This window comes from Corvus moneduloides, chromosome 13, assembly GCF_009650955.1.
Source record: "Corvus moneduloides isolate bCorMon1 chromosome 13, bCorMon1.pri, whole genome shotgun sequence".
Taxonomy (NCBI): Eukaryota; Metazoa; Chordata; class Aves; order Passeriformes; family Corvidae; genus Corvus; species Corvus moneduloides.
The window spans coordinates 17,163,867-17,182,851 of record NC_045488.1 but is presented as its reverse complement, the minus strand read 5'-3'; the positions used below and the strand labels follow the sequence as shown (position 1 = coordinate 17,182,851).

Here is an 18,985-nt window from a genome sequence, read left to right as displayed (position 1 = left end):
GTATTTTTAACACTATTTGCCATATTTCCTCCTGGGCTTTCTGAACATCTTGTTTAATTCTTCAGAAGATAGCTTGAAAAAGGTGAATTTCACAAACTGTTGTTACACTGATTGGGGCTTGAAGTCCAGCTTGATGGGGTAGTTAATCCTTCATTTTTGCAGTTTCAGTAAAGCAACAGACAGTCACACAAGGTTGGTTTTTCTCTGTCGTGAGCTGAGTGTTCTCCAAGACAGCATTTGTGTTAGCCTTGGAAAATTTCTGTAGAATGCACATAGCTTAAAAAGTTAAATTGGCTGACTTGAAATATTTTCCATAGCTGCACAATTTTTTTTTCTTTTCCAAATATTGTTCCTCTGGATGCTGTTAGAATGTTTATCTTTTTCAGCCTCTGCTGTCATCACCTGTTTTGCTGACAGTTTCCCATTAGGACTCCCACATTTCTGTTTGGGACCTTACTGACCAAAATGTACGTTACACCTTTAGTTTTATAGGTTTTGTTATTACATGGACAGCGCAGTGGGATTTCCTGAAAGTGTGCAGTGGAGCTGAAGTTCACGTTCATGAGATGATTTGTGGTTCTGGAAGATTTACATGTTACCTGCTCAGTACATGCAGTGTGTTTTGCTGCTTGATTTGCAATTATTCTGGGCAAATGCTCAGAGTTCTCAAATTCCACCTGGTCAGGGCCTCTGGGTACAATAAAGGAAATGTATCCAGAAAGATCCAGACAGACGATAGTGTTACATGCACAGATAAGTAGGAAGATGATGGCTCTTTCACTTGTGTTCCTAAGGGATGCTGAACCTGACATGTGGAGTTCTATTCATATCAGTGAAGGAAGTATTTAGTTTTACCTTTGCCTTCCCAAAGGGGAACTGAATCTTTAAAATTAAAATGATTAAATCAAGAGAGCTTTAGTTCTTTGGACATAGATGAAGAAGGTCTCTCACGTACTCTTTAGAAGAATCTGGCCCTTTAGACTACAGCAGAATTAAGTAAAGTGAAGGCTAAGAATTTTGATAGGATGTTCATTATACTGCCCAAAGCTAATAAAAGCCTGAAACTGTTCCAGTATCAAATTGGAGATATTCTGGTGTCTGGAATACAGATTTACAGAAGCATTATTTTATATGCATCTGCTGAAAGGCAAACATGAAATAATCTCTTTCTCTTTGATGCTATCCAAACAGGAGTTGAGTTGCAGTAAGACACTGGAAGAGTGTTTGGTGTTCTGTCAAAGTGCATTGTCCTTCGTTTTAAAATTAACGTTGTGTAAATGCTCATTTAACTTGTTTGCATGACTTCTTTCATGGCACTGCATTATTATAGTATTCTTTTACTGTTAGAAAAATATTTGTTCTTTACAGTGGGGCAGTTTTTGGCCCAAGATGTAGATGAGTATTTTATTCTCTGTAGCTTTGTCTAGAAGTTAAGACTTTCTTTTTGTGTTGCATGTTACAGAAATATTTCAATGTTTCCTATCAGCCCGTGAAGTAGCTCGCAGTCGGGATCGAGATAGGATGAGCACGGGGACGGGGACTAGACTTGATGATCCACCTCCTCAGTCCCAGCAGGAACGAAGGATCAGCACTGATCTGACAGAAGGGCAGGACGTGTACACTGCTGCTTGCAACTCTGTGATCCACAGATGTGCCTTGTTGATCTTGGGAGTGAGCCCTGTCATTGAGGAGCTCCAGAAGAGAAGGGAGGATGGGCAGCTCCAGCAGCCTCCCTCTGTTGCTCCAGAGGGGATTGGGCTCATGACAAGGTGGGCTTTGCTGACTCTACAGAATGGTTAACTCTTCTCTGCTCCCTTTAGAATTGATTAAATCACCCCAGTTTTCCTCTGAGGATTATTGCAGTTTTTTTAGAAGAAAATTTCTGCTGAGGGCAGTGTTATGCTTCTGTTGAGAATAGTGATTTTTCTTAATTTTCCTTGGCCATGCTAACTGAACCTGAAGAGTTTTATTCTGTGTGGACCCTATTTAAGTTTCAAAGTTGGGCTTAGGGGTAAGTAGTTCAGATCATCAGGTGTACAGACAGCATAAGGTACTTGGAAAAATTACTCATTTTTCCTGTAATTTGTGTTTGGATTTTTTTTTCACCATATGTGTGGTTTTTTGAACTGTGCCACTGTCCTATATAGTACTGTTAAAAAAAATTGTATACGTTTAAAACAAAAGTTTCAAAGCCTATTATGACAAAAGTGTTGTTCATGATGGCTTTTTATAAATATTCCTAACAGAGCCATGGGTAAGACTTGTTGCTAGGTGTAGGAGAAAAAAAAGCCAGACAGCTCATTGAATGGGAGAAATGTTTAATTTAAATACTATAAGTACTACATAATGCATTTTAATTTTCATAACCTGGGATATTCTTGGTAAAACAGATTTATTCTAAACTTGACCTCCCTAAACTTCTATTCTAGAGATCTTTGAGTTTAAAGTAGAATATAACACAGGAATTGTGATGCTACTAGTCTGAGTCTACTTAAGCTTGTACAGTGTACAGAACCCATTTTGATATTTTAAATAAAGATACTGATGGGGAAAATATTAAGATATTAGGAAGATTACATTCATTCAGTACCCTTTTATTCTTTTTGCCTCTTTTTGGAAATCTAGTCCCTAAAGCATGGGTGGCTGCCTCTGTCATTGTCAAAGTGGCTTTCATCTGCAGCATACCAACTTTAGGATGCATTTTATGGGTGGGTTTTTAATAAGTTCAGTGCTTTTTCACCCACTTACTCTGTCTCTGTTTCTTGTCCTCTCAGCTCAGAGTGTTTCTGTTTACTCTGTGTAATACTTAACAAGGCTCTAGAGCAATCACTCATTTGAGGTCGCCATTTGTTCAGTTGACCAGTAAGGCCATTAAGAAGTAACAAAGTTTACTAATACCCTGTATAAGCATAATTGAAGCCATCAGACCACTCTTTTCCTCTTTAATGTGGTCCTGTGATGTTCTGTGATAGTCTGCTCCCAAATAAAACTGTGGTACCTGCTAAATTTGGCTCTCAGCTCTTACCTTTGTGTAATGTGGTGTTTTTCTGTGTGTGTGTGCACCTGAAGCAGGAGTGAAAGTCTTACAGCAGAAAGTCGCTCAATCCATGCAAACTCAAGCTACAGACTGATGAAGTCAAGAAGTGAATCTGATTTGTCTCAGCCAGAATCAGATGAGGAAGGTTATTCACTGGTAAGTAAACCAGCATGATGTATTTAGGGATTGTCAATAGAATATTTAGATGGGAAGTACATCTGAAATATTTGTTTAGCACTATGTTTCAGTACAGTAATTCATTATTGTTAAGAGAAAGCACTAGTGGTAAAAATAATTTGAAATAATTATAACTCTGTTAACTGTCTCACTTTTATGGGTGAGGGATGAATTTTAAGTAATATTATGCACCACATATGATCACCTGAGGAAATGAGGCTTTTATTAATCTTTCAATCTAGAGTGGAAGACGAAATGTTGATTTGGATTTGGCAGCATCACACAGAAAGAGGGGTAAGTTCTATTGTTTACCTAGTGAATACTAACCTAATAAATGTTAATGTTTCTTAAGTTAAACTGTGTTTGCAGTTGCATACAGTTTACAGTTACATAACAGGTGTTAAAGCTGAGCATTTAAAAATAGCATTTAAAATAATTGTTACCTACTGTGTGTTGTGTGAAGTTCTGTTGCTTTGTGGCTTGGTTATAGTATTTCCTTGATTATAACTCTTCATTCTAGTTTCTAGAATTGTAATGCTCTTTTGAAACAAGTGAGTTTTTCTGTTAAGTGAATCATAAACATTCATTCTGGTTTTGCTCATGTGACTTCAGGAATAAAAAATTGGGAGAGAAGTTCATATGGAATGTTCTATTCTTGTGTTAACAACGAACTTTTACCATAAAATGTGCTTGTGTCTGGAGAACTTGTATGCAGAAAACACTGCTTTACTTTGCATCCCTTGAATACCAGCACACCTCCAGAACCAAGCAACCACATTTTCTATTGCTCTTTGTTGCTGCTTCATTCTGGGGAATTGCAGTGAGCTCCTTAATAGAAGGTGGTGGTGGGACCAGAAAGTCCCACTTCCCTCTGGATGATGCAGAATCTCTCTGAGAATCATGACTCAGGTCTGCTGTATCTGTAAAAACCATGGGAATATGCAAACAGGGATTAGGTTGAATTATGATATGCCTCAGTAACAGAAGCCTTGATACTTTTGGTAAGGTAAGAGTTCTAGTTTAAAAGGCTTCATCATTAAGCAGAGTACTCAGAGTTTTCATGCCTTCTAAAGTCTTTTGGAATTGTAAAGGATGCTATTAGTGGCAGCACCCATTAGATTTCAATATTTAACTAATGTGGAAAGAAATGCCTTGTCCATGCATAAGCAATTGAAACAGTTGAACAAATAAAGAAATGCACTAGAGCTGCTGTTACTGTGACAGCAGAGGTATCATGGCATTCTCAGGGTTAGAAGATCTATCAGAAAGGCCTCTGTCCGCCCCCTGATCTGCAGGACATTCTTTGAAGTCAGCATTTTTAGCTTTGCCATTAATCTGACACAGAACTCTGTACTTGATATCCTCTGTGTCCTAAAAGTAACCTAGGAAATGATCTTGGATTAGATCTCAGGTGCAATGTCTCATGAATTGTGGTTCCTGGACTGTTGCTTAGGCTGATATTGCTTTGGTCACAAGCCTCAGGAAGTGAGGAACAGTGCAAGAGTAGACTTCATCAACTTTTATTACAGCAAGAAGATTCTGTACCAGGTTTGTAACACTCAGGAGAAAGGGATAAATACAGTGAATCTGTCCAGAACCTAAAAAGAAGTTCAAATAGCTCATTTGCAAACTGAACACTGTGACAGCATGTACAGATGCCTCTGTTTTGGTACTGGGAGTTAATCAGCACACAGCAATGCAAGCTTGTTTGCTTGTGCTGGATGATATATATGCCAGATTTGGTTGATAACCAATACCAGAGTTGATGAATGCAGGGTGTACCTACAGGGAAACATTCCTTATACGCCTGTCAAGGTCAGGAAAAGATCTTTAAATATTTGTGTGATAAATGGATGAGCTGTTCAGCTCAGTGCTTTTTATGGTCTTTTGTCTCTTGTGACATGTCTGTTTTGTGAATCCTAGTTGTCTCTTAGAACTGAAGCATGTCCCAGTGTTTGGTGAGGGTGTAACTTGCAGCTTTTTTGGATTGTCCACCCCTTGTCAGGTGGCCAGCACAGTGCAGTGCCAGCTATGGATGTTTGGTGAATCCCCTTCAGTTTTATCTTTATTCTTGTGGTGTGCTGTGACTAATAAAGGGGATACTATATGAGTTCCTATGGTCTTGCAGATGGCTATGGAAGGAAGAGCATTCTCTTTTTACTTAATATTTTAGCTACTCAGTTCAATGTTTATTCTAATTGCCTTTTTAATTTACTCTGTCTAATCAGAAAGAGAACTGGGCTATTCCTACTTCAGCCTGAGGATTCTTTGAGTATCTTGTTCCTTGCTATTACTCAGTTATTTCTGAATTAGTAAACTTTTCCTTCCATCCCTACAGAAAAAATCGTTTTGAGTAATTTTGCAGTAAGGGATGATGAGCAGCACATTGTTGTTTTCTCCTTGTGTTTAAGCCCTTGGTTTTTTCTATTGCTTAGATTAATTTTTTCAATTTTCCAGATCCAGAGAGTATGCCTCCTGGTGTTGTACCTGTTGTGTACAGTGCCTGTGGGATGCTGTACACCACGTTGGGTACATAGCAGTAAGGAAAGCACAGCAGTGCAGTCACAAACATAGCTACAGATCAGTGAGAGTCCTCCACTCTTGGCTTTTCATCACGTACATCTTAACTCAGTGAATTTCAGTGTGCATCTGTATACTGTTCTGCATTACTAACACAGCTGGGCTACTCCAAAAAAAGCAGCAACTTAAATGAAACCCAAATGGAATTGAAATATTTTAGTGTACCTGCAATAATGAATTCTGCCTTTGAAAACTGACAGATCGTGCTTAAGGAAGGGACTTGAACATTCAAGAATACACACATGAATGTGTACAGCAGTGCTAAAGGGGATTATTTCTTTTTTCTTTGAAGAGAATTTAGAAAGACTGTTATCTAGGCTATACTAATTCAGAACAAGAGTAAATATTTTTTCCATGTACCCTGTGCTGGTGTATTGTATGGATTGAGATGAGACTGATTGTTTAAGTCAGAATAATATGAGGCAGAGATTTTATGCGTATGTTACCTTCTGTTTCAAATGTCTGCTTTTGTCTTCTGATTCTTGTGTGGTGTAGTGTATTTACTCCTTTTTGGCCAGTTGAGCCCCAGAAAAAAGAAGAGCTTCAAGCAAGTAACTGATGGCATGTTTATTTTTTGTCTATAGCTTCCCTACATATTTTTTGTTTTATGAAGTGTGCATTGCAGCTGTGCCACATTCATTTAGAAAACTCATTATTATAAGCTGGCTTATAAGGACAAGTAAACTTTTTTTTTACTGTAAGCTTCAGGTTTATTCGTCTGTGCAGCTCTGTTCATGTGATTGTAGAGGCTTCTGGAAGTGCTGTGCTGCAATCAATTCTGTGGGATTGATGTTACACAGAATCAAGCTGAGCTCCAGCATAGTCATACATTTGATTCTTCTACTGATGTATCATCAAGAGGAAAAAAAAATTTACTTTTAGGTCTCTGTGCCCTAATTGTTAAATGTTTATAGTTCTGAAGTATGCTCCTTTGATTTCTGACATATTTGTGTTTAAACTCTATCCTTTCAATTATAACCTCTATTGTTTTACATTTAATCTGTAACTCATAATCATTGCACTTTTCTCCAAATTAGAAGCAAATTTACATTGGTCTTACATTTAAACATTCTTGCATTTTGTACTAAAGCAATTAGCTAAGACCTCATCTTTTCTTCAAATATGAAATAATTTAGGGTTTTATTAATACTTGGTTGGGTTTCTTTCTTACAAGGTTTGTTGCCTATCAAAACTAAATTTTCTTCTGATGTTCTGTAAATCTGTGGAAGGTCTCCTTTAGCTTATGATTTAAGACACTGGAATTGGTTTTTGTTTCTTTACAAATGCTTTGATTCTGTGCTGTGGCATAGTGCAGTGTCAGGCAGGTGGAGGGGAGGAAGCTGAAGTCGCTGTGGGGTGCTTTGAGCTCTCCTGCTGTACAAAGGTTGGAGGGCTTATGGGGGCTTTTGAAAGAGGTGTTGTGTAGGCAGCATTTTGTGGACTTGGAAATGATTTAGCTGTGCTTCCTGTGGTTAATCTGAGGCTTCATTTATCCTCTCCCCGGCCTCTGTTCACCATGCACTTGCCAGGAAACTGCTTCCTACATGAAGCTGAGTATTTTAGCACCTATTTATTCTGTTCTGTCTTATTTATCTTGTTTCTCACCTTCCACTTCCCCATGTAACTTCGATTTTAAAGGAAAGCTTTAAAGCAACTATTCTAAGAATTAATGTTAAAATTAGAGTAAGGTGATCTGTCTTTATTTTTGTTTTAAATATTATTGCCAGGTATAAATTGTAAAATTGAATAACAGAATTTCTTTAAATTTTTTCATAGTAAACATGACGAAATAGGTTGTCCTCTGTAAACCCTGTCATCTTACTGTGTTACATAAAGCAGCAGAGATTAGGAAATTAGATTGCACTTGAAAAGTGCACTTGAAAAGTAGTGTTTGAACTTAATCTTTCCATTATCCAAAATAAACTTGAGTCTGCATGACCCAGGCACTGTGATGGTTCTTTCTGAAGCCATAGCAGTCTGCGTAGTAGCAAGTGTAGGGAATACTATGCAAATACGCATTGACACTATTCACTGAAAACAGAATGGGATGTGAATAGGTTTTTGTAATTCATAGCCCTGACAATTAATTTTTTGGCAACTAAGTGAAGGTAACCTGGTTTACAAAAGAGAAGCTAAATTTCACAGTATTTTGAGTTTGTAAATTGCGTGAAGGTGCAAATTGTGACCTGCAGGTGTTGACTTGTTGGCACAATAATGGCATTTTGCCTTTACTTCAGGAAGAAAGTTGTGTAGGTTGCTGGGAAAGCTAGCCCAAGTTCAAAACCTCTGTGTCTGTCTTTGTTTGTTCCTATGAGCAGCTGCTGTAGGTAGGCAGCGTTTAAAGGAGGCCCTGAAATTTGGATCTGGCTGTTACCGTTGGAACTCAGCCTTACTGATGAAAGCAAACTTTGAGCAGATGAATTCCTGTGAATTTGTGTGACTTTTCCCTGAAAACGGCTATGTTTAGTAATGTTTGATATTCTGCTGATACCCTGCAGAAAGATGGTTAAAACTGAAGTAATATAGATTTGTACAAGTACTGTGAGCAGGTTTCAATTCTCCAAAGGTAGATAAATATTTAAACATTTTTTGTACGTTATGTAAATAATCCAGACTAAAATTTCAAAGTGAATTTAAACACAGTCTAGGTTTCCACAAAGGTTTCCAGATACTGCCTCTCTGTACAGATGGGAAGTTCTTCTGAGCAGGGTGTGCCCTCTTGTAATATTTTGCATGGCTCTGAGTGGGCAAACAGCACTTGCAAAAGGAGGAAAATACTGATTGATGCCTATCAATTAGCTGCTAATGAAGTTATGACTTGTCTGGCATGGCACTCATTTGTGCCAGGGAGAGAGTTCTAGCAAAACTCTCTTAGAAATGAGATCAAACCTATGGTGATAAATTCCAGTGCTGCAGACTGATGCTCATTTGAAGAAGTCTGCTTATTAGTGGCAGTAAAATTTCAGGTAATGACGTGCTGATGTCCTAGGAAACACTTGAAAACAGACTTGTGAAACTGCCAGATGACACAGATCTAACACTTACTCTAGATAGTGTTTAATATACATGTATCTATCTTGAGTCGAAGTACATGTTCTGCGTTAGTTCAAAAACTTTTCTGTTCTCTTCTGCAGTCACGAATTTTGTAAATATTTCATTCAAAATAACATTGTGCTTTTTCAAGGATATGAAATATAGTGGCTTGATTAAAACCAAAACCACTCTTGCTTTATGTTTAAACCTCAAAGTAAATATCCAAGTGCATAACTTGTGTTGGTAGAAAATCTTTTCTGTACTGTTTTGTCATTTAGCTGCAAAGCATTTTTTATTCAGTGTTCTAGCTTTAAGCTGAGCAGTTTGAGTGGCTTCTTTTTGCTTTTTCACGTGGCAGCGTGTTGCAATAGTGCTTAACGTTTAAAAGAAATACAGCCTTTTCTTTAGGGAAATTGCTGTAAATTTAAATCAAGTGTTTTGCTCTAAGTTGCTTAATGCATGGTATAATTAACATGAATATTCATTTTCCACCTATATCAGTAGCAGCAGCTCAGGCTTTACCTACAGCCAAAATGTGTTACCTGAATTGGAACTGATGAGACTTCCTTGTGTGTATCTTCAGGAGCAATACACAGTCAAATGGACTCTCTAAGTGACTCGTGGGTTCGACTGAAACACAGCAGAGATTGGTTATACACATCCTCCTACTCATTTGTTGAGTCTGATTTTGATCTCTCAAGATCCCTTGGAGTTCATACTTTGATTGAAAATGCTGTCAGTTTTGTAAGTGGAGATGTGGGAAACTCCCCAGGCTTTAAGGAACCAGAGGAAAGTATGTCCACCAGTCCACAAGCATCAATAATTGCAATGGAGCAGCAGCAGTTGAGGGCTGAGGTAAATTTCAGTTTAACAACTCTTCTTACTCTTCTTACATTATGCTCATTATAGGATTTTTAAAAAAATTCTATCTATTTTTTCTGAATTCTATCTATTGAAGACATTTTTCTTTCTTTCCTGTTAAGTATCTTAACTGGAACTGGGAACTTCATGTAAATAAACTCTAAAACAAAACCAAAAGTATTCCCTTCTTAAAAAAATGTGCCGAGGAGGAAACGGCAACCCCATTCATCCTTGCTTACAGTTCAGTATGATCCAGTTTCAATTTCTAAGAGTACTAGCTACTTATTTAATATTGTCTTTTGCCTGCCTTTATTTTTAGCTTCGTCTGGAAGCACTTCATCAGATTTTAGTGCTTCTGTCAGGGATGGAGGAAAAAGGCTGTGTACCATTAATGGGAAGTCGCCAAGTACCAGGATTTCAGTCTTCTTCACTGCTTACTTCTGTTAGACTCCAGTTTCTTGCTGGCTGCTTTGGTCTGGGCACTGTAGGACATGCAGGGGCCAAAGGAGAGAGTGTAAGATTGCATCACTACCAGGTGTGTACTTCAGCAGTTTTTGCTGTTTAAATAACCCAGTGATAAAAATCTCTCAGTTCTTAAAATATCTCTTTGTTTGTCTGGCCCAGGATGGTATCAGAGCAGCCAAGAGGAGTATTCAGATTGAAATCCAGGTGGCTGTGCACAAAATTTACCAGCAATTATCTGCTACATTAGAAAGAGCTCTGCAAGCTAATAAGCATCACATAGGTAAGCAAAGAGCAGATTTCCAAACCAGATGTTCTCTAACCTACAGTACAACAGATCGTATGTTTACCAAGGCAGACTTTGATATTAATGACCAGGATTCACTGAATACCTATCTGACTACTTTTCCTAAAAGTGAGAAATCTGCCTTTGTTCATAGAGCCCAGTGGCCATTCATACCTGGGTTGTTTTGTTGTTTCACTTTGAGAAACAATGTGATGTACAAGTAAAAAAAGAAATATTTCACCCAGTTATGCTTACCTTAGAGAGAAGATTCTGGTTTGAGATTTAGCCTCAGAACATTTATATCACAAACTAGATCTGTGTGCTACTCTTCCTTGGACAGTTTTGACACAGAGTTACAGTGAGTTAAAGAGGAATGCAGTGGTTTATCAGAAAGACTACCTTGAAGTGTCTGACAAGACTCACTCTTTCTTTGATAATTTAATTAAATTGTATTTTGAAATAATCTGCTGTTCTTCTGTCTTGGTGTTCTTACTCTGAACATCTTATTAATTAAAAACAACTGTATTTTAATCTTAGAAGCACAACAGCGTCTTCTGTTGGTGACAGTCTTTGCTCTCAGTGTACACTATCAGCCCGTTGATGTCTCCTTGGCCATTTCCACTGGGCTGCTGAATGTGCTGTCCCAGCTGTGTGGCACAGACACCATGTTAGGACAGCCCCTGCAGCTGCTGCCCAAAACTGGGATTTCTCAGCTCAGCACAGCTTTGAAAGTAGCCAGCACGAGACTACTGCAGATCCTGGCTATCACCACAGGGTGAGTGTCCCTTGCTTTTGAGAAACTTCATCGCTGAGCTTATCAGCACCCCTGAAAAATTTTGTGTAAGCTTTCATTAGGACAATAAATGTTGCTCAGGAGTACGTAAGTGAAAGAGGAGTGGGGGAAAGAGTAGTCACATTATTCATAGGAAGGATGCAAATAAGACTAACAAGTATTTTTCAGTTGCAAGTGTTTGGACCTGAATAGTCACAACTTTGTGGTTTGTAAACACCATATTCTAGTAATCCCCACTTTGCTACTTTAGTTTTGTATGTAAGTGTGTTCAGTTGGTGTGATAAGACTTTCTGTTGCTGTATAAACGTCATTTGTGTAAAAGCAATACTAATAATGTTCCTCAGAGCCTGACATTGTGCTTCTTTCTGTAATATGAAATAATCTTCTGAGGAATAGTGGTCTCTGCTAGACTGTGAGACAGCGTGCAAAGTCCTTGCAATACTTAAGTATTTAGTCTTAGTAAAGAAAACACCAGTGGAGAAAGTATTTTCTAGTTGAAGTTTGATATACGGTACATGCATCTTCATTTCAGTGTATGTACAACATGTTGCATTTACCTGCCAAATCTATTATGTGAAAAAGCCCTATAATCCTACACCAAAAGAACCCCCCCAAACCCATAGAAACAGCACCCCATCTTTAGAAATTGCATTGGAATTATGATCAATTAACAAAGTTACTCTTTTTTCCTTAGAAAGTACTGAAAATGTATCCTTTGACTCAAAAGATTAGACAGTTTTAATGTGTTTAAAAATAGGGTTAAAATAATAATAAGAATTAAAGCCTGTGGTGGAGGGTGTAGGATGGGGAAGAGTAACTTGCTGCAATTATTGTTCCTTGGATCAGCTCTCAAATACTCCTTCTTTGTGTGTGTGTACAGAACCTATGCTGATAAACTGAGCCCAAAGGTGGTGCAATCTTTGCTGGATTTATTATGCAGCCAGCTGAAGAACTTGTTATCACAAGCTGGTGTGATGCTGATGGCTTCCTTTGGAGAAGGGGAAGGTGAGGAAGGTGAAGTGGAATCAAAAAAGGCAGATTCGAATGGTGATAATGAGAAGAGAGACTTCAGAGGTAATTATCCTGCGTAATTTCTGTTACAGTTCTAAAATACCACAAAACATAATAGAAGAAACCACTGAATGCTGAGGGTCCTTATCCACTCTATTGTGTGTTTGTTTTTGTCAGGTCATTTTTAACTCTGTAAATTAGATTAAAGTCATCAATTGATTTTGTGCTCAGTTTAGAATTATATAGAATCAATGCACAAAGCTGCAAGGATAGGAGCAGGCTGAGAATAAGAATTACTTCATTGGGTTTGGAATTAGGAAGAGAATACAGTTTTCCTTGAAAAATGAGTTGGTGGTGGTAGAGTTTTTCATAAATGTGGTCATAGGAATTTAAATACCTCAATTCCAAACCACAAATAAATATGGCTTTATTCAGGAAATTGTTTTATTTGCTTTGTATTACGCAGTTTTGCAGTCTGAGTGGATGGCAGGAGGGTGACACTAGTGTGTCTTATGAAAAAATCTGCAACAAAAGATTTTCTGAAATACTGGTATCCTCACATAGCTTGCAGTCCCTTAATGAGCATTTTGAATTTCTGTGGAAATTGAGTTTGAAGAACTTTTAATTGTAGCCTGGTTTTAAGTGTAACATATGTTTTTGTTTGTGCTTTTAACTGTCTTCACTTATAAATAATGCAAAGGCTAATGAACTAATAAAATAATCAGGAATCAGAATATGAGCTCTTCCCACAGAGATCTCCCTCCCTTACCATGACCCACAAAAGTTTAATGTTATTTTCTCTCTCTGTCTTGCTGAGGAGCAAGAGTGAGAGCACAGCTTGGTGGGCACCCACCAGCCAGCCAAAGTTAACAGCCAGCCGCCATGTAATAACTGATCATTGTGCTTTTACCTGCGGAACAGGACTTCTAGTCAAGTTGTAATATTAAGGTTGTAAATGAAAACTTTTGGTTTAACTTCCTAGCTGCCCTCCGAAAGCAGCATGCAGCAGAATTGCACCTGGGAGACTTTCTTGTTTTCCTGCGTAGAGTTGTGTCTTCAAAAGCAATTCAGTCCAAGATGGCATCTCCGAAGTGGACAGAAGTCCTTCTTAACATTGCTTCCCAGAAGTGTTGCTCAGGTATGATCGTGTCAAAATGTGCCCCATGGTTACTTTGCATTTCTGTAGTGGAGTTACAAAAATTAAGCCCTGTTAGAACATGTATTACATAGTGAATGTTCATAGTGAACAGTTCAAACTAACTGCAGTACATGTGTGCAGGGATTACGCTCTGGGGCACTGGGCATGGAGCCAGGGACAGGCCTGAAGCAGAAGTAATTTTAAGATTATTGACACATTGTTCCATCTTCAGGAGTTCCATTGGTTGGCAATCTGAGGACTAGACTGCTTGCACTTCATGTACTAGAAGCTGTGTTACCTGCTTGTGAATCTGGTGTTGAAGATGACCAAATGGCTCAGGTCTCTATAAGCTTTTACACCTGTCTCTTCAAAAAGTCTCTTAAAGTTATAAATGTTTCATAGGTTTGTTCAAAATCCAAATCAAGTGAGGCTCAGTGTAGTTATTTTTTAATCTAAGAGCACTAAATATCGTGATGTTTATACCTATGAAGCAAAGTAAAACAATATAATGTTACTGTTGTCCTCATGTTGGAGTTAAAATGATCTGAATTCTGTCCCAATGCCCCAGGTTGTTGAACGATTGTTCTCACTTCTGTCGGACTGCATGTGGGAGACTCCGATAGCCCAGGCCAAACATGCAATTCAAATAAAGGAGAAAGAGCAAGAAATGAAGCTCCAGGTAACAATGCTTGTACTTTGACTCATGTCTGAATGCAGCTGAATTACATTTACCACAAATATTTTGTCCTATTTCTGGTAGAAGCAAGGAGAGTCTGAGGATGAAGATGAGAATCTTCCCATCCAGGAAGTGTCCTTTGATCCTGAGAAAGCTCAGTGCTGCATAGTGGAGAATGGGCAGATTCTAACTCATGGAAGTGGAGGCAAAGGATATGGTTTAGCATCCACTGGAGTTACTTCTGGGTGTTACCAGTGGAAGGTAGGTTGCATAAATGGGAATTTCTTACCTTCTCTCACATTGTTTTGGAAAAGTGCTATGATTTATTAACAGCAGCTGCCTGTGCTTTTCGCTTATGACAAGATTCTTGAGTAAATTGCAGTGTTGCATTTATTGTTGGACTCCATGATCTTAAGGATCTTCTTCAACTTAAATAATTCTGTGATTTTCAATCCAAAGGGAAGAGTTTGTGGCTGCTTTGAGTGCTGGAATTTTGAGTATTTCAACACACGCTGGAGACTCTGAATGCGTGGTGTGTATTTCTAGTGGTAATGGTACTTGTCCCTAAGGTCCATAGTCAGCATGCATGTGCAGTTTTGCAAAACCTACCTACTGAATTATGTAGATTTAGGATTTTCTTTTTGTAGAAAAGCATTTCACAAAGACACATCGGCCTGACTACAAGAACAGTGTTTAATACATCATTTGGAGTGGTTTTTTTAATGGTTTTACCATATAAACTTACTATTTTTCTTATTAAAAGCTTCTGTGAAAAACAGTTAAGAGTAGACATACATATGTATAAGGAAGATTTTCATTTCTTTGTTGTGTAAAAGTCTATATTCCTGATTTTTTTTTTCCCCCCTGTGTGTGTGTTTTGCCTGCTAGTTCTACATTGTGAAGGAGAACCGAGGCAATGAAGGCACTTGTGTGGGAGTGTCTCGCTGGCCAGTGCATGACTTCAACCATCGCACTACCTCAGATATGTGGCTCTACAGAGCCTACAGTGGCAACCTCTATCACAATGGAGAGCAGACTTTGACTCTGTCAAGCTTTACCCAAGGAGATTTCATCACATGTGTGTTAGATATGGAAGCAAGAACTATTTCCTTTGGTAAAAATGGAGAGGTATTTAACATCAGTTGGTTTTTTGGTGGTTTTTTTGTAATGGTAATATGGCATGGATAAGCATTAGAGTTAAAACATGTGGCAGTTTCAGAACTTAGAAGATTTATAATACAGACATAACTTCTTTATGTTTCATGTTTTTGCTTGTTGAGGTGTTCTAAGATTGAAGGAGTTTTGTTCTATTTCTTCACTAGGAGCCAAAACTAGCTTTTGAAGATGTAGATGCAGCTGAGTTATACCCTTGTGTTATGTTCTATAGCAGTAACCCAGGAGAGAAGGTAACTTAAATGTTTGTCTGTGTAGGCATATTGGTTTTGGCTGGGATAAAGTCAGTATTTACCATAGCAGCCTGTATGGTGCTGCTTTGAATTACTGACCAAAACAGTGTTGGTCATACACAGTGTTTTAACTACTGTAATCTATTGTAAATTTAAGATGTATTTTATTGCTTAGAATAAATTGAAAGACTTAGTGTTCTACACAAAAATTCTATTCCCCAGAAACCAAGGAGAATGTGGTATTAGGATTTCTAGATAGTCTTGTGTGAGAAACCGTGAAATACATAATTTTGGCATCGTTGAATCTGAAGGATGGAGGTTTTGCTCAGTGTTAAGGTGGATTTCCTAGGGGTTCCAGGGGGGAAAAAAAAAGACAATGCTAGTAACTATTTCTATTCAGCAGGAGACTCCTGTATTTATAAGAGCTTATTCGGGTATGTTGATTAGATAACTTGTAAATTGTTCTCTTCAAACACTTAGGTGAAGATCTGTGATATGCAGATGCGTGGGACACCAAGAGATTTGCTGCCTGGTGACCCCATCTGCAGTCCTGTTGCTGCAGTGCTGGCAGAAGCCACGATCCAGCTCATTCGCATCTTGCATCGCACAGACCGCTGGACACACTGCATTAATAAAAAAATGATGGAAAGACTGAATAAAATCAAAACATGTCTTAAGGAAGCAGGTCAAAAACTGAAGAAAAGTCGCTCTGTTCAAAGCCGAGAAGAGAACGAGGTGAGAGAGGAGAAAGAAAATAAAGAGGAGGAGAAAAGCAAACACAGCCGACATGGCCTGGCAGAGCTTTCAGAGCTGCAGCTGAAGATGCTCTGTGTGGAGGTGTGGCCTGTTCTAGCAGTCATTGGTGGAGTGGATGCTGGGCTCAGAGTTGGAGGTCGATGTGTCCACAAGCAAACAGGCCGTCATGCCACCCTGCTGGGAGTGGTGAAGGAGGGCAGTACCTCTGCCAAGGTCCAGTGGGATGAAGCAGAGATTACAATCAGGTATGCCCATTTCCTATGCTTTTCACAGTCTAGTAGTAGTGGTTTCTGGCTGGAAATCTTCAGAGGTAACATATACTTTATATTAGAGCCATGTTGATCAATTACTTTAAGTTTAGACTTCAGTTGTATTGAAATTAATGCTGCCTTGAAGTAGTGTTCATTCATTTTCCCATCTGCCTTAAAGAGCTCAAGGCTGGAAGGAGATGCTCCTTTTTCCACCTGTCTTGCAGACATGCATTCAGAGGGAAAGCACCTGGAAGGAAACTGAAATTAAGCTTCTCTGAGCTTCTTGCTGCTCTCATAGGAATTGCCTGTGTTTTTGTGTGGAAACGAGTTGATTAACTTAATTTCTTTAACTCCTTCTGCCTATAGCTGAGGTAGTCTTTTGAAGAAGTTGAGCAGTGGTTTTTTTTTTTTCCCCTACCAGTTACAATTATGTTCTGAAATAGCCAAGGTCACTTTACACTTAGAGCTGTTGCAGCATTATGTCTGTTTTGTCTTTGCAAAGGCTGTTGTCACTTTGACTAAATATACTGAAGTGCAATTGATTTAGTTCCAGATACAAATTCTTTCAAGTATGCCCATGTGACAGTATAGCCTTAAAGTAAGAGTGCCCTTAAAACAATTCAAAGCTTTATTTGAGTGAAGTGGAACAGCACTTGAACATAGGCAAGCTTTTGGTAAAGCATTTAATTAGGTTCATTTTATACCTTCTTAATTAAAACCAGCCTAAAGCTTGCTTTTATTTTTAGGTATACGTTTACATTGTAAGATGTGAAAACTTTTTGGGATAATAAAAGGAAGATTTAAAAGTCATTTATCTGCTGGATATATGGAAAATACAGGTGTATGGAAATACAGGCTGGTGAATTTTTGTCCTGTTTCAAGTGAAAATTAGTCAAGTGTAACAGTCCTAGATAGTACGAGCAAATATCACTGAGTATAGATGGACAGATACATAAATGTGTGTGTTAGGTTTTCTAACCCATGTTTTTTAAAGGTCACTGTCCTCGCCAGGTGATCTGTCCTGACACACCAGAGACAGAATTGTCCTGAGATATTCAGTAGTGTGCTCCTGGTGATGAGTAGCTGAGGTCAATCAAAGCTTTTCATTAATGTTTAAAAAGTTTTCTTTATAAGCTTTTAAACCTGTTCAGATTCAGGTATGATGATAATATTTACCTTAAGGTAATTTTTCTTAGTAAAAGTCTGTTACATATTTCTAGTAAATAGTATATCCAGAGGCTGTGTCAGCACAGAATGGATAGATAGCTTCTGTGGGGCTTCTGCATTTCAGTGTTTGTTGTTGAAAACCTGTGTATGCTTTGTTGCATTTGCTTTGAAACCATATCTCCCTGTTTTCTGATCATAACCTCATTTTCCCCTATTTGCATTTAATTTTTAGAATTGGTTTGTTTTATTAAATATATTTTACATCTTATTTGCCTACATTATTTCCTGTACTTTCCTCCTGTCTCTCCCTCACTTGCTTTTTCCTGTGTCATTCTGATCTTTATTAAAGCTTCCCAACTTTTTGGTCGCCTAGTGATACTCCATTGTATAATCTGGAGCCCTGTGAACCACTGCCTTTTGATGTTGCAAGATTTCGTGGGCTGACAGCTACTGTGTTGCTGGACCTTACCTATCTGACTGGCATTCATGAAGATACAGGAAAGCAAAGCACCAAGAGACACGAGAAAAAACACAGACGTGAATCTGAAGATAAAGGGGAGATGGACCAGAAAATGGAGGGTGATGTTGGATCAGATACACGATTAGGCCAAAGTGCTGATGATAACAAAGGACATGGTGCTACAACCTCTAAGTCGGAAAATGAAATTGTTTCCTTTTCTTTAGAACCATCAACACTAGGTATGGAATCCCAACACCAACCTGCTGAGGGAAGAAAAAAGAATCATGAACACACCCCAAGAAGTCACGATATAGTGCAGTCAGAAATTCGAGCTGTACAGCTGTCTTACCTTTACCTTGGTGCTATGAAGTCACTTAGTGTTCTTCTTAGTTGTAGTAAGTATGCTGAGCTGCTGTTAATACCCAAAGTACTGGCAGAAAATGGTCACAACTCTGACTGTGCCAGTTCCCCAGTGGTTCACGAGGACGTGGAGATGCGAGCTGCGCTGCAGTTCCTGATGCGGCACATGGTGAAACGGGCGGTCATGCGCTCGCCCATCAAGAGAGCGCTGGGGCTGGCGGACCTGGAGCGGGCACAAGCCATGATCTACAAATTAGTGGTTCATGGGCTGCTGGAGGACCAGTTTGGTGGCAGACTTAAACAAGGTACCTTTTCAAAATTAGTATAAAATTACTAGTAACGATGATAATACAATTAACATAGTCTTGTCATTTTGTAGTTGTTATAATTCAGGGGAATCTTAATCGGACAGAGAAATTTAGCAAAGCTCTGTTTACTGTTTTAAAGATATTATACTGACATTTTGCCTTTTTTCTAATTCCTTATTCTAATAAAAAGTGAATGCATATCAATCAGAAATTAAAGGTTTTA

General features: G+C 38.5%; 1 protein-coding gene across 10 annotated transcripts in view; it reads left to right on the top strand.

Annotated features, from left to right (window-relative positions):
- HERC1 (HECT and RLD domain containing E3 ubiquitin protein ligase family member 1) overlaps positions 1-18,985 on the top strand; it is a 101,489-nt gene that overhangs the window by 51,826 nt on the left and 30,678 nt on the right. For 6 of the 10 annotated variants that reach the window (XM_032122726.1, XM_032122725.1, XM_032122729.1 and 3 more), the window contains exons 23-38: positions 1,463-1,769; positions 3,073-3,193; positions 3,457-3,508; positions 9,411-9,682; positions 10,008-10,223; positions 10,313-10,433; positions 10,974-11,211; positions 12,110-12,303; positions 13,223-13,378; positions 13,611-13,717; positions 13,947-14,057; positions 14,139-14,315; positions 14,943-15,182; positions 15,377-15,460; positions 15,941-16,461; positions 17,984-18,759. In XM_032122726.1, coding sequence (XP_031978617.1) covers positions 1,463-1,769; positions 3,073-3,193; positions 3,457-3,508; positions 9,411-9,682; positions 10,008-10,223; positions 10,313-10,433; positions 10,974-11,211; positions 12,110-12,303; positions 13,223-13,378; positions 13,611-13,717; positions 13,947-14,057; positions 14,139-14,315; positions 14,943-15,182; positions 15,377-15,460; positions 15,941-16,461; positions 17,984-18,759 — 3,693 coding nt within the window. The remainder of the gene's footprint in view (positions 1-1,462; positions 1,770-3,072; positions 3,194-3,456; positions 3,509-9,410; positions 9,683-10,007; positions 10,224-10,312; positions 10,434-10,973; positions 11,212-12,109; positions 12,304-13,222; positions 13,379-13,610; positions 13,718-13,946; positions 14,058-14,138; positions 14,316-14,942; positions 15,183-15,376; positions 15,461-15,940; positions 16,462-17,983; positions 18,760-18,985) is intronic. The other 4 variants (XM_032122731.1, XM_032122727.1, XM_032122730.1 and 1 more) reach the window with 4 other exon arrangements.